Source organism: Musa acuminata, chromosome BXJ1-7 (assembly GCF_036884655.1).
Source record: "Musa acuminata AAA Group cultivar baxijiao chromosome BXJ1-7, Cavendish_Baxijiao_AAA, whole genome shotgun sequence".
Classification (NCBI taxonomy): domain Eukaryota; kingdom Viridiplantae; phylum Streptophyta; class Magnoliopsida; order Zingiberales; family Musaceae; genus Musa; species Musa acuminata.
The window spans coordinates 43,628,357-43,646,181 of record NC_088333.1 but is presented as its reverse complement, the minus strand read 5'-3'; the positions used below and the strand labels follow the sequence as shown (position 1 = coordinate 43,646,181).

At 39.2% G+C, this 17,825-nt stretch overlaps 2 protein-coding genes across 3 annotated transcripts; both read left to right on the top strand.

Moving 5' to 3' along the window:
* Positions 1-4,945: 4,945 nt before the first annotated feature.
* LOC135680069 (receptor-like protein 44) lies at positions 4,946-6,471 on the top strand. Its single transcript, XM_065194062.1, has one exon. It carries the CDS (start codon positions 5,387-5,389, stop codon positions 6,242-6,244), a length of 858 nt encoding a protein of 285 aa, XP_065050134.1. The 5' UTR covers positions 4,946-5,386; the 3' UTR covers positions 6,245-6,471.
* Positions 6,472-7,628: 1,157 nt separating this feature from the next.
* On the top strand, positions 7,629-15,968 carry LOC135679630 (DEAD-box ATP-dependent RNA helicase 16-like). 2 transcript variants are annotated; one of them, XM_065193594.1, is made up of 16 exons: positions 7,629-7,862; positions 7,979-8,134; positions 8,205-8,294; positions 8,401-8,529; positions 8,928-9,028; positions 9,847-9,961; positions 10,272-10,403; positions 11,056-11,121; positions 11,936-12,115; positions 13,165-13,260; positions 13,538-13,678; positions 14,565-14,647; positions 14,869-14,906; positions 14,992-15,206; positions 15,626-15,762; positions 15,854-15,968. In XM_065193594.1, the coding sequence occupies exons 1-15, from the start codon at positions 7,707-7,709 to the stop codon at positions 15,719-15,721; spliced, it is 1,794 nt and encodes a 597-aa protein (XP_065049666.1). In that variant the 5' UTR covers positions 7,629-7,706; the 3' UTR covers positions 15,722-15,762; positions 15,854-15,968. The 2 variants fall into 2 exon arrangements, with proteins under 2 accessions (XP_065049666.1, XP_065049665.1); XM_065193593.1 differs by having other exon boundaries at positions 15,626-15,968.
* Positions 15,969-17,825: the final 1,857 nt, after the last annotated feature.

Sequence of the window (17,825 nt, the reverse complement as noted above, 5' to 3'; positions counted from 1 at the left end):
TATCACCCTGTGGCCTCTGCCAAACACCTATTGATTACAATCACTAACATTCTCCTTTTGCTCTTCCAACATTCTTCATAATTTTTTTCTAAAGGCTGTGTGGATTGGATTCTCAAATCATGTTCTCAAGTACTCAGCTGTGGTGGGTCTTTGTATGGCATAGGATTCTGTCGAAATGACACTAACCTTTACATGATTGACATGGCCAGAAGTAGTGTGTTTCATGGTGGATTTATGCACAACATGAAATTTCTTGACACTGTACTGTACTTAAACCACTGAGCTACGCTGCATGATCTTAGTACTAATAGCTGATAAGTAAAAAGTTTCAGCGAGGACAGAAGCTGCAGAACTGGAGACCACTTCCCTAATGCCGTAATATACTGTCAGGTTGACAGAATTACTGGGATCAGATGTGGATCGATTTGAGCACCGAGGAAGACCAATGGGTACTTCGGTTTAGGTAATCGGAGATGATGATGACCGATGCTCTTGTTCCGAGCAGAGAAGCACAACAATAATGTTTTCGTGCCTCGGTTTGATTTCTGCGTGTAGTTTGGCATTTTATGGTTGGTGCTGTTCTCGTGTACTTGTCTGTTTGAACTCTTGCCCGGATCTTCTGGCTTTGCTGTTCTTTTAGTTTTGCGTTGGCAATCTGCATCGCCGAATTGATGAATCATCGTGAACAGGAAATGTTGAACCACCAGCAGCTTAATAAGCTCATTAACGTGCTATGTCTGGGAGAGGAAGAAGGAAGAAACGCTCATGAACAGAGCGAAAAGGATGAGGGCATTAATGAGATGCTGGAGCAGAACTGAGGGAGCCACTGATTTGGGAAGGGTTCCACATTCTCCTCATGAGGCATCTTGGAGGAAGTACCGAGCAAACATCATCTTCATTTATTGATCATTGCAGGCGGCCATGTGAGCAAACAGCTCCGCCCCCTGTGGCCAAGCATATGAAGCCAGTCGCATGGGGGTGGGGGGTCCCCAAATTAAAGCTTCATTGAAGTGGATCTCCCCACGACTGTGGAACTTGCAGACCTCTCGTACCTCCCCAGTGCACAACTTCCGTACGCAACATACTCGCTCTTGTGTCTGGTTGCCTCACATCCAACACCCATCGTCTTCTTCCTTCCTCTCGGCTTCTGTTGATGAACAGTTCCACGCTGTGCGCGCGCCTATATGCGTATCTCATGGAAGCATGCACGCATGAAGCTTTAGGTCTATGATTGCACCTCCATAAGCAAGATGTTATGATCTCTCTACTGATGGCATATACTCGAACCTCATTCCCAGCGGCTGCGAGAGAAAGTGCAGTGAGAGATCAACCAAAACCTCATTCTCAGGTTGAATATGAATGCTTGTATCAAGTAGAGGATCAATGGGCAAACGAAATGTGGAAATTATAGGCTTGCAATTCTCCGCGTAAATCTCTGTGTATCATTTATTGAACCTAAGCAATAAGGAAGAGAAATCGTAGGATATCTTGAAGTATTGATGGCATCAAATTACTACTGCTTTGATGATGATACCAGTGACCATATATGACTGCAGAAGGCTTTAGTAATTACAAGGCAGGCAGAATCTTTTCGGAAGAACCACTAAGCTATCTTCAATGAGCATCATTTGCTTTTAAGAACTGATGGCTTCCATGGATGGGGGTACTATGCTTAATGCAACTGAGATGGCATTTATGATTCGGCGCGACGCCAAGAAAAGCATAGTCAACTTTATTTCTTCATCCATCATTTTCTAGTAGCAAGCAATGCCACACCATGTCTGTGGTTCATAGATTGAATTTGAGACCTGATTGTTAGTCTGAGAGGAACTGATAGTATTAGCATGGCAATAAGATATTTGAAGGGAAAAAGTGTTTGCTTGATACAGTAGCTAGAGCTGTAGTAGATTTAGCTGGAGGATACATAATCTCACTTGTCTCATGAAGAAAAGAGATGGGGTGGCTCCTGGGAGTTGCAAGATCTCAAAGTCCTATTACAACAACACGATTTCAGTATATTTCCTCCATCATATCTCCAATAAATATAAACTTCGATGGGGCGTTTAGTCTTCAAATGGATGTGCAGGAGCTGACTTTTTCTTGTGAGGGATGAAGGTGGTCAGCTTTTATACGCAGGTTTCTCGACAGAGCTCAAAGTCTCAGTTGAATCGATTTAGAATTGGCCTCAAAACTGATTCACTATCTTACAATCAGGAGTTTGACTAGGAGATTATGGTTTCAAGTGCCCAATAATCATAGATTTTGTTGAGGAATTGCAGAGCCGTGGAAATCTCATGTGTTGAGGATATATAGATATATATATATATATATATATATATATATATATATATATATATATATATATATATATATATATATATATATATATATATATATTCATAAAATGTTTTAAATTTGAAACATTTTTAGATAACGTGCCAAGCTTATAAAATTCTTGCAGAGTGCCTAAGATCACGTAAAAAGATTACCCCTAGTAAATTTTAAAAATTATTTTTTTCTTAAACCTATCATGCAACCCTCGTACAAGAGCTCGCCGTGGATTTCTACAACTCTTGTGAGAGAAAGAGCCATTATCACCCGCAACCTTAGTCATCTCTCAATCCTCGCACAAGGGTTTTCTATTACATTTTTGTCGTTGGCCACGAAGAGGTCATGCAGCCTCCTTGTACTATTACTTTACCAACATGGTCTCCTCGTGTCTCTTCATTACTATTGATCACGAGCGAGGAAAGTGGGAGACGATTTGCCCTCGCCTATACCCTTCATCATTAACCACAAAGATTGTGCCTTCGTCTCAAGAGTTACTGTACATTATATTGTTGGATAGGTCGGATGATCATTTGAACTAAGGCACGATGAGGAATTGATCAAAGGATAGAAGGTGATGGTCAATAGGGACATGATGATCATTTTTAAAAATACTATGCTACCGAAGAAATTTTCAAACTCTAGTGTTATAAAAAATTCTCAAAATTTTTTGAGACAATTCACAAACTTTGGTCATTTTTAAAAAATTCAAAAATTCTCAAACTTTTTTTAGAAAAATCACACACACATATAAAGCGTCGCTCTCAGCCTTATAAATACTCGCGCCGGCGTCGTGCTTCCCGTCGACGTCGTCCGTTTTCTTCTACTCTGCCTTTGATCCACAAACCTATAACCTATTCCCCATACTCGACGCTCAAAACCAAGGAAACTGCGGAAAGATCGAATCTTGGGCCGATTCTATCGCTGCAAGTTCCTGATACGATCTTTGAAGCCCACGAAATCCTGAATTCGTTGACATAAATCCGATATTTTTATTGACATTGGCTATGGATTCGTTGAGAGAAAGAAGGAGAAAGAGCTTATGATTTGATCTTGGTATACATACTAATATCGTTTCAACCAAAACAGTAAGGCATTTAGTGTTGTTCACATCTTGACTCTCTGGGAATGCATGCATGCTCGTGGTTTCGCACCAAAGAGTTGAAAGGAATCTTCTCCATCTCCGGCCTTCATGGCTTTGATTCCCCGCCATGATCTTCTGCAACATGTAGCAGATGTCAGGGTCAGATGCAAGTCATGGATGCGAGAGAGCTTTTACGCTAAGCTGAACTGTTGAAGCTTCTACATGCTTTTACTGTGATGAAACAGTCGAAGCTTCTCATGGTTTTTGGTACGTATGGGACAGATGCTGCGAGTGGGGCAGGGCACAGATACATCGACTTTGTTGGCTTTTCTTTTCCGAAGAGGATTGGTGTTGTCGTTGATCATGTAGATCCAGAAGAGTATATTTTGGTAACAGTTGAAGCATCATCATTTGCGTCATGTTCGTCCCTACCAACTGTTCCTCCACAAGGGGTTCATAAATGGAGCAAAGATGTCAGTAGAACTGTACGCGAGTGTCGTCTGCGATCGCCGAGCAGGTGGAACACTTTTCCGCATTGTAGCTCTAACCCAACCTTAAATCTATCTTATTCCAATCTGGGGTTGGGACTATGGATAATATACGTAATAATTGTATGTGTATATATATAGTTTCAAGACTGTAATATTCTTGTTTTTGTTAGCAGCATTTCTCTATTGTTTCACATCAGCTATCTCGAGTGTATGGGATGACACATGAAGCGCGCACATACTGCAGTGGTTCATAGCAGAATGGTTAGCAGTCAGGCCATTCTGAACATTATTATACTTGGGTTCATGAGAACTTTGGTCTCATGGCTCGATGAAGATGACATATATAGAGCCATCTGCAGACTTGTATGGTGAAACGTGGATCGAGATTCACATACAAAACGGACGCATATGATATCCAGCCCGCTTTAAGCTAATAAGTCTCATTGGCATGTCAAACGCATCCTTTCTTTGCTTCTAAAGCTTCATGGAAGAAGATGTAATCGGGAACAGCAGTAAGTAGTCTCACGTTATTTGTGTACATGTCCACCAATTGTTTCCCTTCTTTAATTTCTGACTGTTTAAACTGTGTTAGACTTCTAAGTCTTCTCTCAATTGCAGGCATCTCTCTCTGGCAGTGCAGCAAGTAGAAACGAGGAAGACCGTAAGCAGAGAGGCGGAGAAGTATTGGGCACTATGGTAGTTTGTTAGGTGGGACCCACCAAGCATATCAATTTTTCTTTTACTGAAATTATTATATTAAATAATAAATAAGAATAGAACTTAAGATATATCATTTATGTAATAATATATAATAGTCCGAGCCGACAAAAAATCTAGTATTAGTTGACGCGAAAATTCTTTGATCGGATTTAAGGGACGTGACCTGGGGCTGGTCGGCACCCAATCTGGTGTCAAATCACCCAGGATTTGCGTGGGAATCTCCCGTCTCCGTCACACCCTACAAAGCTTCTTCCATCTTCCTTAATAAACCACGACCTCAATCAATAGTGACAGATACAGGAGGGGGAGAGAGAGAGAGAGAGCGAGAGAGGAGAAGGTCCTCCAGGAAACGTGAGTCACCTAAACGACTGAGAACGCTGTAATCCATCTGTGACCATACCGGAGGATATGCAGCGCGAGTGACGGTCGTGAGTGGAGTGATTGATCGAGAGCTATTGGTCTCGGAATCTGGTACGATCATCTCAGTCCTGTGTACGCCCATCTGCGGGTGAATCAGGCTTTTTATCGTCCTCCCTGCCTCTTGTTCCTTCCGATGATTAATGCTCCATCTTATTTCTTGCTTCACTCACGTGGATAAGTTATTGTCTATCATTGAGAGATTTCTATGGGAAAGTTATTTGGGATCCAAAGCTTTTACTTGGATTAACAGTAAACATACTTATCAGTGACGAGTCGAACGCGGAGAAGAGAGAGAAAAATATAGCATCTTTATCCCCGTTTGCTTTGCTTCCCCCGCTGTCTTATGGCGACGCGACCACCTCGGCCGGCGGAACTCCTGTTGTTACTGCCATTACTTCTCCTCCTGCCGTCGGCACTCTCTGATCCGGACGACGAGGCGTGCCTCTCCAACCTGCGTAGCTCCCTGACGGACCCGACCGGCAGCCTCCGGAACTGGACGGCCGCCACCTTCGCTGCCCCCTGCAACGGCTTCACCTCCTACCTCGAGGGGGTTACCTGCAACAACGGCCGCGTCTACAAGCTCTCCCTGACGGGCCTCTCCCTCGGCGGCGCCCTCTCCCCGTCCCTCGCCAACTGCACCAACCTTCAGTCCCTCGACCTCTCCTCCAACGCCCTCTCAGGTCCCATCCCCTCGGAGCTCTCCTCCCTCCTCAACCTCGCCGTCCTCAACCTCTCCTCCAACCGCCTCTCCGGCCCCATCCCCCCCGAGCTCGCGCTCTGCGCCTACCTCAACGTCCTCGACCTCCACGCCAACATCCTCACGGGGCTCATACCCGACCAGCTCGGCCTCCTCGGCCGCCTCTCCGCCTTCGACGTCTCCTACAACCGCCTCGAGGGTCCCATACCTGCGCTGCTAGCCAACCGAACGGCGGTGGCGGGAGCCGCCGCCGCCGCCGCCGCGCTGCCCAGGTTCAACGCCAGTTCCTTCGCCGGGAACAGGGACCTGTACGGGTACCCCCTGCCGCCGAAGCGCGGGGCTGGCCTGTCGGTGCTCGCCATCGTCGGGATTGGCCTCGGCAGTGGGCTTCTCAGCTTGGTGCTCAGTTTTACCGCTGTCTGTATCTGGCTTCGGGTCACGGAGCAGACCGCACTGATGTCCGGCGAGGAGGGGAAGATCTCTCACCTCATGCCCGACTACTGATCGCTTCTCCCTTCTTCGATCCATCGTCTCCCCATTGTTCTCTCCTTTCCCTGAGAGTAAATACTGTTCCTTTCCGTTCTTGTTTCCTTTTGCCTTTGACCCTGCTATGAATCACGGTAGCAATCTGTGTCGTTCAAGAAACGGATTAGGATTTGATATATCCAGATGTATAATCACAGCTGATGAGAGAAAAAGGAACAAATCTAATCGAGTCGGTTTGATTCTAACAGAGGGCTCTCCCTGTTTGCATCCTTGTTTGTAGCTGTGTCACAGCTTCGCTGTGGGGCTCGTTTGCACATGCAGGGTTCTTAGATGGCGTGATCCTCTGTTTCTTCCCGTTATAAACCTTGGTTTCGACCTCCGCTCTTTCGTTGTATATAGTTTGATCTCAATCTTCGGAAGCTGAGAAGCTGGCTTTAGCTGTGGATCTGAGGCATCTGAATGTTCTACTTTAATCGAAGACAAGATTCTGTCATTATTTCCTCGGGTTAGACAGCTACCAACTCCATCTTTGCTTTTACGTCGTGATGAAAAATTAGGAGCTGTAATCCTGCCATCTTCATTCCTATGTCCTCTTCTTTTGTCTGCGAAGCGAAGGAACAGCCATGGATCTGAGCACGTCGACATGTTTCCTAGTAGACTTATTCTACACAATTAAAAACGATCACCATGTTACTGTGCTTGAGAATGCTCAGATCTTCTCTCTGCAAAATGCTTTGCGATGCCCCCTGACACGTCGCAGACGAGCAGCATGAAACGAACGTGAGAGTGCCGGCCGAATCCTGACACGGTTGCAGCGAGCACAGTGACAACACCGGCCTGCCATTGGAGCCGGTCTCTGCGGGGCTCTTGTGATTGTGATGATGAAGCTCTGCTGCTCTGAGGACGACTGTATAGAGGAAACAGTAAGAGAACTGATAGTAGCGTAAAATTGCATGAACGACGAATCCTTTTATCTTCTTGCAATCCGTTGAATCTTGAGGAGCCTCGTGAGGTGGTGGAGATCTTTGTGTTTTGTCCTGTCACTTGTTCCGTGGACAGGGGAGCCCATGAACCCAAATCCCAAACATCACATCCCCTTCGAGTTTGATGCACGAGGTTTAGTTTTTTCTTGTAGTAATTGAATTATATTTTATTTTAAATTAGTAGGAAAAGTTTTAATGTATTATATTTAATATTACCCCAAAAAAAAAAACAACTACGATTAGCTGCCACATACATAGGCTCGCTGAATCGAACCATTTGACGAGCATCGAGTCCAAACCGGACACGTCGTTCGGATCGCTGATGAGACTCGACTTGGCCGCGGTCTATTAATGAACCGGTCCGGGTCGTACTTATACTCAAATAAATCGCGGGCCATGTCGTCGAACCGGCTCGGTCCGTCCTCGGTTTCTTATCTCGCTCCCGCTCCCTTTTGCATTTGCGACGGCTTCTGTAAAACCCTAAGAGCGGCAGGACGATGGCGCGCGAAAACCCATCGGACGGGAAGGAGGAGGAAGAAGAGGACGTTGGCTTCGAAGAACTGGGTCTCGACCCTCGTTTGACGCGAGCTTTGTCGAAGAAGGGCATCGCCAAAGCCACGCCTATCCAGCGCGAGGCTATCCCTTTGATCCTGGTGAGCGTCACCCCTATTCAGGCTATTCGGCAAGATCGGTTTTTAAAGCTGTTCTTTGAAGGAGCAAATTTAGTATTGATGATGTAAAAATTGGGATTCCTCTCCTTTGCTTGTAGGAAGGCAAGGATGTCGTTGCGCGGGCAAAGACGGGCTCCGGGAAGACATTTGCTTACCTTCTTCCCGTTCTCCAGAAGCTCTTCTCCGAGAGTGGTTTGGGAAAGTCGGCGCCAAGTGTTTTCGTTCTTGTTCCGACACGGGAACTATGCCAACAGGTTTATCCCTCATTGCTTATGCACTGTTGAAATTTGTATCTTATGTATGTGATGAATTTCTTCTTTTCAGGTCTATTTGGAGGCGTCATCTCTCCTTGAATTTTGTAGAGTTCAGTTAAGAGTTGTGCAATTGACAGCCAGCATGGCCATCATGGATATGGTTGGTGTATTCCCATTTAAGAAAAGTGTCTTTGTGTCGGGATTCTAATGATTGGTTCAGTTTTCAGTGTCTTGGGCTTATTGATCTTCTATTTGACATTTTGCAGAGAACTGCATTGTCTGGTTCACCTGATATTGTGGTCTCAACTCCAGCTTCCATTTCAACATGCATAGCGAAAGGTGCCCTTCAGACATCTTCTATTAAGGATTCACTTTCAATGCTGGTCCTTGATGAGGTGTGAACTTTGTTATATCACCCTTGATAGTTTTTTTTTATATTAATTTGCTCTAATTGGTTTTTGAAATTTTCTGTAGTTAATATATTGTCCTTGTGTTTTAAAATAAACATCAAAGATATCGTTGTCTGTATTGCATACAAAATATGACTGAAATAAACAACCGAAACAAGGATGCAAAATCCTGTATCAGTAAAAGACAAATGTTTTGCTGGTCATTTCCACAGTTGTGCAGGAAGGTTTCTATCACAAAGAAGGTGAAAAAAAGAAATCGGATAACAATTGTATGGATTAGATCTGCAGATTTCATATTTATTCATTTGTACTGTTTTACAATTACAACTTTGATGTTGATAGTATCTTGCAAAGTGATAGGATCTAATTCCTGCTTTTCTTAGGCTGACCTTCTACTATCATATGGCTATGAGCATGACTTGAAATCTATTGTCGCTCATGTCCCAAGACGTTGTCAGTGCCTTTTAATGTCTGCAACTTCAAGGTCTAATCACTTCTCTTTTCTTTCTCATATCTATTGTTTGCTACTATGTAATTGATTATTTCATTTTTTATCTTCATCTGGAAATCTTTTCTGACTTTTAAGGGTATCTATATTTACTGCTCATTTATTGTGTTGGTTTCTATGTTTGTTTTATAGAAGTATGTAATTTATTTGAAAAAGGTGTGTGCCTAAAAGTTGCATGTTCCAGAAGCTGAATTTCCTTTGTCTTAATAGTGATAAAAATCAATTATCTTGAGTTGAATGTGAAAAAATGAACTTGATACAAAGTTGCTTCCCTAACCTCTATTGACACGGAGTAGGTTTACGATTTAGTTAGACAACATGATTTGTTTGTTGATTAAAATGGGAAAGGTTTCTGCTGAATATAGAAGATGTTTTATTTCATACATAAGAAATTGAATTTAATAATGTCATCAAGCGATGTGGTTCTCTATGTGCATGCCCTGTTGGACGATGTAATGCTTCAAACGTTGTGAGTAAGCATTGGAGATGGGTATGTTCTGTCGTAATTTGGACTTTAATATCTGAGTTATGTTAATCACATTTTCATGGAAGAAGTTTTTCTATTTTATCTTTTTTATGCTCATATTGTTATTGTGTATTCCTCTTCTTTGCTGGTTCCACTTATTCATAACTTTGGCACCTTGTTGACAATCTAGTTACTGTTTATAATAAATGGTTTGGATTGTGCCGTGTTGTTAATTGACCATGAATATTCAATGAAATCATAGTGCATCATTTTTAATAATTTTTTTGTCTAAACTGACTTCTACCCATATATATATACACTCTTGCAGTTCTGATGTGGAGAAATTGAAGAAACTTGTGCTGCATAATCCTGTAATCCTGACATTATCTGAAGTAGGTCAATCAAAGGATGATATTATTCCAAAGAATGTCCAACAATTCGTGGTAAGACTCAACTATTAGATACATCATTGTTGGATGAAGAAATGTCCTGCTTTATGCATCACTGTTTAAACTTGTAGCATAAATTTAATTTTCTTCTTCTTGATTGGTTATTCCCCTGATTCAACTTCAGCTTGAGCAATATGGAAAAAAATATTTTGGTTTATGAAAATTTGATGCTTTCTCTTTTTAGCAAAATGGCCAATAATTAGGTTTTATCTTTGGAAAATTTGCTGAAATGCTTATTTTAATTGATCTAGTTGCATGAGACATGAAGCCTTTTTTCCTTCTAATTGTATATTTCCTTTTCCAGATTTCATGCAGTGATCGTGATAAACTATTACACCTTCTTGCTCTGTTAAAGTTGGAACTTGTTCAGAAAAAAGTGTTAATATTTGTCAATTCAATTGACAATGGATTCAGAATAAGGTTATTTCTGGAGCAGGTATGGACAAATAGATAACACAAGCATCAATATAATATATATGCTTACTAAAACTAAGTTTAATTTCTTTTTTAAAATGCTTTAGTTCTATTTTTATTGTTTCATAGTGCAACACCAGATGTGAACATAGTTGTTTGACTTATGCTGAAATGAACATCTTTGTGCCGTCGTTTGCCTGGTTTGCTAACAAAAATATTATAGGTCATCAAGGAATGTTGCAAACATTTTATTGCCTCTAATGGCCTATGTTAGTCTATTTGATGAATTTCTGGACACTAACCATAGCTTCTGGCCATCAAAGAAATGAAAGAAGATACTCTACTGCCTTTGCTGGAATTCTTGTGTTCTCAACACTGCAGTTTATTTGATAAATATCTAGATACTAGTGAACCTCAGGTCTCTGTTGGAAAAACGAGTTGATTAAGTCTTTAAAACATTGTGGACAGGAATATGCAGGCTTCCATAGGGTATTCTGGAACAATGCACTGTGCATTATCCATCTGATGTTCTCTTTATGAGCTACTCTTTTGCTGAATAATATGCAAATATAACCCTTTTGACAAACCATGTTTTTGCTTGTGTGTTAAGATCAACATTCTTTGGGTTTACACAATATTACCAATATGCTAATCATATTCTGTGCACATGACAGTTTGGCATAAGATCTTCTGTTTTAAATGCTGAATTGCCACAAAATTCACGGCTCCATATCCTTGAGGTATGCTTTTTAACCTTGTGCATTCTTACAATTTGCAATAATTAACCTTCTTGAGTATTTGAAACATTGGGTTGCAATCATATCCATTACATTTCTTCCCATAACTTTGCATAGACCAAGACACTATTCAGTGTAAAATTTTCCCTATCTATAAGCAATCAGACAGTTGAAAATTAATTAAAAATCCAATTGACTTCTTAAAGCAAAAAATATTACACAAATGAAAAACATAATTTGACTTAACCTGAACCGTAATCCTTTATGTTAGACCATAATGAACTAATAGTAGACTACTAGTTTGAGTCATGCTTTGTAACGTACAGTCCCTTTTTTCTGTTATTTGTGACCCCTTTAAATGAAGGTTGAAGGGCATAATTGCAGTAACGCATAGTCAATACAATGACAAGAAAATAGATTAAGTACACTATTCTTATCTGCTGTTGCCCCTTGCAAATAGTGCATTGATGTAAATATCGGTGTTAAGGCATGTTCGGAAAGAATATAACTTCAAACTATTTCCCAATGTTCCTGTTGCTGCTATATCAGTGTCATTCAGTTTGCTGAAAATATCTTTAGTTACTGGTTGGACATGGAAATATCTTGTTAATGAAGAGCTCATATCGAGTAATCATCTTGTTAGGTTTCTTGTTTTCTTATCCAATTCTTTTATTTTTACCATTCTAATAATTTTGCTTTAATCTAATCACTCCTACATTCTTCCAATCTGCGATTGGACTTGTTTAATTATGTACAATTGTCTTAGTTGTGATCATTCACTGCCCTTATCTTTATTTACTACTGCTGGTCTTGTTAGGAATTCAATGCAGGGCTGTTTGATTACTTAATAGCAACAGATGACAGCCAGAGAAAGGGGAAGGAACAGACACTAACGGAAAACAAGATGTCATCGAAAAAATCAAAAAAACAATTAAGGCAAAAAATAGATGCAGAATTTGGGGTTGTGAGAGGAATTGACTTCAAGAATGTATTTACGGTATGCTGCTGGTCATATACAGACAATATACTGTTCCACGTTCTTTGATTATCTGCCATCTATTTTCTTGTTAAAGTTAAGCATGTTTAAGCACATATAGTAAATGAATTTGAAGTGAAAAATGGTTTATATATATTGTGTAAACTAAATACTTTGGCAATAGTTTTTTTAAAAGCAAGTATTCAGTAATTGTCAAAATCATCATAAGTTCCAATGTTCAATTATGACAGCTTTTGGTGCTCGTTACTTGATCATTTACTATAGGATGCCAGCTTAAGCATGTATAGTCTTTGTATATGCCGGCTTAATCAAATGAGCTTAAGAACACGTTACATGGATCATACATGGATCGCCATTAAACAATGGCATGTGGAATGAGGGTACTAGGACCTTTATGATCTGGGTTATTTGTCCCACTTTGTGATACTTCTGTTTGAGGATTGTAGCAGTACCTGATCGAGATAGGGAAGTCTGTCCAATAATTGACAATTCAAATGCACATATCACTTAACTCACATAAATGAAATTCAATATCATACATTTCTACTTTTTTAGGAAAGCTCAATACAACAAAAAAAACACCAAATAATTAAAAGTATGTCACGGAGTTCAAAGTTTTCAAGTTATCTACTTTGATTGTTTCTATCCTATTAAACACATCAGCAATAATAATTCGTAATGTCCTTATTATTCAAGGTAGGTTGCATGGAAGCAATATCCTTAGTTAAATTAAGAAAATTAAACCTTATTCATAGAAGCGATATTCATGGAAGCAATATCCTTATAGATAAATTTAACTCACTCAACTGCCTACTTTAACAAACCGTTGGTGTGCCATCATCTCACACCTGCACCTTCAAAGCAACCTTGAACATTTTAGTTTCTGTGAAGTTATATTCTGGACTAAGATCATGCTAAAATGCTCTATAGGATGCACTTATTATCAATCTAAATGCTTCATTGACACTAGTGTTTTTTCATTAGTACAGTTTTTCAATATAATATTTTGTTACTTGCTATTAACAAGTTACATGTATGTATGCCGATAGGTAATCAATTTTGACATGCCTCGAGGCCCTGCTGGATATGTTCACAGGATTGGAAGAACAGGAAGAGCATTCAACACTGGTGTAGCTGTGTCGCTTGTAAGTATGTTGAACTTTTAAATTGTTACCTTAAGTTAGGAACTAAAAGGACGCACATGTTCTTTTGCTTTTCATCTTGGACAAACAAATGAGAACTAATACACTTGTTTAGGAACACATTAAATCGGTTGGTTCTGATTTCTCAGACAATGCTAATGGAAATCTAAGATTCTTCATATGTATGACTTTTTTTTGCCTGGTACTACATGGTGATGTATCTGAAAGGCATATTTCCAATGTTTGACATATTTTCTAATACGTCTTTCCGTGTTAACAGGTATCCCTGGCAGAAGAGGGAATTCTTGAGGAAGTTAAAAGCATGTTTGGAGATGGAGACAACGAAGAATTGTCCAATTGTATTGTACCTTTCCCTTTACTTACTAAGAATGCAGTGGAGTCGTTGCGATACAGAGCTGAGGTAATACATATAGTGGCCTTTACTAATTACACTTGTTCATGAGTTATATTTATAATACAACTAAACCTTTGTCATTCTTTGTTGATATTCATATTAATTTCAATTTCAACATCGGAATGCCCTGGATCCTACACTATCATTGGTTTTTTGGTCAATGAGTCGAAAGGTTTAGAGCATATTTTATGCTTATTTCCTGTTGCTTTAGCTTTGTCTTAAGAAGTCCATGTGTGCAAAAAGAGTACCTTCCCTTCTCTTGACAATTGACCATCGAGTTTGACTCTTTCTCTGCATGTAATGTTTCTTCTACATGAGCGTAAAAATATTTCTGTTGCAAGTCTTTGAGTGTTTCCTCGTATATAACTTCATGGAAGGTGTCTAGTCATCAACTTTGACTTAGTGTGTCTTAAATCTGATTTCCAATGCCTTTCAAAACCGTCACATTATATCTGATGCTTTCTCTCCCTTATTATATAAATTTTAATTTCAATGGTTGTCTGTGAAAATGTCATTGCTCAGTGATTCTACCTAACAGGTTATTGTCATATATGCCAATGATAGAAGTATAAAGGCAATGGAAGGACAGTCGGCATGAATTTTTCTTGCCAACTGTAACATGTTTTTCCATTGAGAATCCTAATATTCTCCAAATTACTTGTATCACTTTTTTCTCTTTATCTTTTCTTTTTGTTGGTGGATGAGAAAGGAGGTTTTATTCTGGTTGGATGTTTCTTTTTCTGGGTGGGGGCGACGGTGTACTCTATCTGAAAGCTGACTTCATTGTTCAATATATTGTGTTTCTAATAGCAAAACTTTTCAGGATATAGTCAATTATAGTACCATCTAATCAGTATTTAACTAAATATGAATGATCATTGCTGCTTTTCAGGATGTCGCCAAAGGTGTAACAAAAATTGCAGTTAGAGAATCACGTGCTCAAGATCTTAGAAATGAAATTCTCAACTCTGAAAAGTAAGTTCTATCTTTTCATGTTAGTGCACATATGCCCTAAGCAGGTAGCTGAAATAAGAGTGGACACCGCATAGAGAAGTTTTCAAACTGTTCAGCTTCATGAGGAAGCTGTTTGGTGATGGTTTCTTCTTGAATACTAGGGAACAAATTTTTACCTTAATGTCCCTTTTGTTTTGCACTTCATTTATGCCTAATGTTGGCTTATTCTCTTTCTTCTTTAGGTTGAAGGCTCACTTTGAAGATAATCCAAAAGACTTGGGTAAGATGGAAGATTTACATGTGTCTTTTGCATCTACAATTGATTGTCATTCACAATAATTCTCTTGTGATGTTTATATGGTTAGATTTATTAAAGCATGACAAGTTGCTGAGCAAGAAGGCTCCTCCATCTCATTTACGTGAAGTTCCTGAATATCTTGTTGATCTGACAACAAAGGAAGCCAGCAAGATTCTAAAACTTACGAGGGCTGCAATGGGGATAAAGACCTCAAAGAAGCGGCCTGGGTTCAGGAGAGGGTTAGGTAGAAGCAGAGATCCCCTCAAGACTTTCTCTGCTGAGGTAACTTGAGCTTGATCATAATATAGAATTTCATTAGCTTGATGTCTTTAAAAGGCTCATGAGCCTCTAATATGTTTCAGGTTATCTCCCATCTTGAGAGCCACTAATCTTTCTCTCTTTCAGCTTGTAATAGCTTTCGTCTAAAGTTTTTAGAACTCCTGCACCCGCAGTTTTTGAAATTTCCATGAGTTGGGCAGGTCAACTCGTTACTTAGTAGAATTCCAGTGTTGGTGGATGGTGCAAGAATTTGATCCTTGGGTCAAAGATCTGCTATAGTTATTTTCTCAAGAGGGTTCATAGCTTCTCTGATATAAACCTGTTCTAATGCTTGACACTTGCTTAAGAATATCGGCTCTGTAATTGTTTTCTTTTCTACTGAATATATCAATGAATTTAATTTTGTTTCTTGATAAATTCAGCCACGGAGAAAAGGAAGAAAAGGTGGCAATAAAAGGAAGGAGAGTAACAATGAAGCTTCTAACCAAGGAAGGAAAAAGGCCAGACATGCTGCATGAGATCACATGAAGACCGATTACTGGAATTCGTGTTCAGCAAGGTTTATGGAATAACCTATTCAATTTTGTACCTCTAGCCATCGAGAGCGATGTCAATAGTTGCTTACTTGTTGTCGCTAAAATATTTTTCAGTATAAATATGTCTTCAGTGAATGGCATTCGCCCACCTGAGCGAGCTATCATGAACAACAAACGTATCCTCTCTGATATTCATTCAAGATCAAATCCTGGAACTCTGCATTATATAGTTTGTGATAAAGCAACTATGCGATTTTTTTTTGGTACATTGATTGGATCATGATCACGTGGTTTTCAGATGTTATGTGCTAATGCGTTGTTTTGATGTTGGCTGTTAATGTAGAATGAAGACAGTGGTCTTGCGACTTTTGTGGTCGATGACGCCGGTCTTTTACTGCTATCTGTTATCTTATACTGTGTTGGATGACACCGTTTTCCCGCCACCTCAACGCATCAGGGACACAAACAAGAATAGCGAATATAGAGGTGTATTATGAAGGGTTAAATTGAACTACAATATATATTTTTTTTATATATAAAATATTCGATGTCAAGGATATATATATGATATATAGTTGTAAAACAAGGGTTAAAGTGTTTTTTTGGATTCTGATATATGTGTTATTTATGTCATCGGATTGAATAATTGGAGGATTAAATTAATTTAAATAATAAAAAAGAATTTGATATTCATGCTTATTTTTTTGAAGGCAAATATTTAAGTAATATTTATTTATAATAAAAAATCTTGTTAGCATGTGAGTGATAATCATTATTGAGCTTTTGTGAAATTGAGAAGTAGATTTTTTTTTAATTGATTTTTGTACCACTAACTATATAGAACTGTCTTTGTTCAGGCTTTAATTGCGATACTAGATAGATATGATTTGATTTGATATTATTGCTGTGATGTCGAATGTTTTGTGCCCAATTGGTGATCTCCTCCTCCACATGATGAGTTCACTAAAATCGATGGGAAAGAAAGCCAAAGGGCTCGAGTCTTTTTTTTTTTTTTTACATGACGTTTGAGACTTTTTAATTTTTCATCAAACCTTTTACTTTCAGCTAAAGGTCTTAAAAATATTTTCTTTTTTTTCTCTTTTGGGTGGGGGGGGGGTTATAAGTTTAGCTATGCAATCTTCATTCCTCTCCCCCGGTTCGGTTTTGTCAGGTTGGGGGGTTGAAACGCATTAGTAAATGTTGCTCTCGAACTTCGAGGGTGACTCTTTCCGAATGGTGAAGAAGCATTGCAAATCTTGACACAATCCCTTTTTAACTCTGATTGACTCTATGGTTAATTCCAAAAAAAAAAAAATACAATCCTTTTTAACTCTGACTCTAGGATTAATTCCAAACAAAAACTTGAGATCTTGACTCTTTGTTCCTTCCACTCAAGTTTGTTTAAATCGGAGATGAATTTCGATAATCACATCGGAGTGCAATATTTCTAATGCTTAAAAAGTATGCGCAAAAAAAGTAGATGAAAGCTACTAACTTAAATGTACGAGCTACATTCGTCAAGGAGATAAAAGTGAAGTTGATTATCCTTGATCTCTTCGACTTTTTTTCTTTTTTTTTTGAGAGAATGAGATAGCCAAATGAAAGCACAAATATTATGAAGAAAAAATTTAAAATTTTATAAGATGGTGTTCGTTAAAGTTCTAACAAGTATCCATCCATCCATTCGGTTTAGTTGACACAATGCAACCGAGAGATTAACATGCTAAAGTAAAAAATCCTTTTCCTCCGTTGTATCAATCTACTAGCAAAAATATCAACATAATTCGATTCGATTTGAGATAACATTTATAGATCAAAATTCTAACTACTTGACAATAATATCGAGGGACCACGTGAGTGTTGAGAGGTGCATTACAATCAAAAAAAGGATCGAAGATGCGGTAGAGGATTTGCATCATGTAAAAAAGATTCAACAAGGATATTGAAGAAATAAGTAACGAAGAATATCATCCGAGTGATGCATTCAAATCCTCATTTTGCTAATCATAGTATTTTATCTTATGTTTTTTGTTTTGTAAAATATGCAGCTCTATTTTGATTTGCCACATGTTGAATTCTAGTTGAT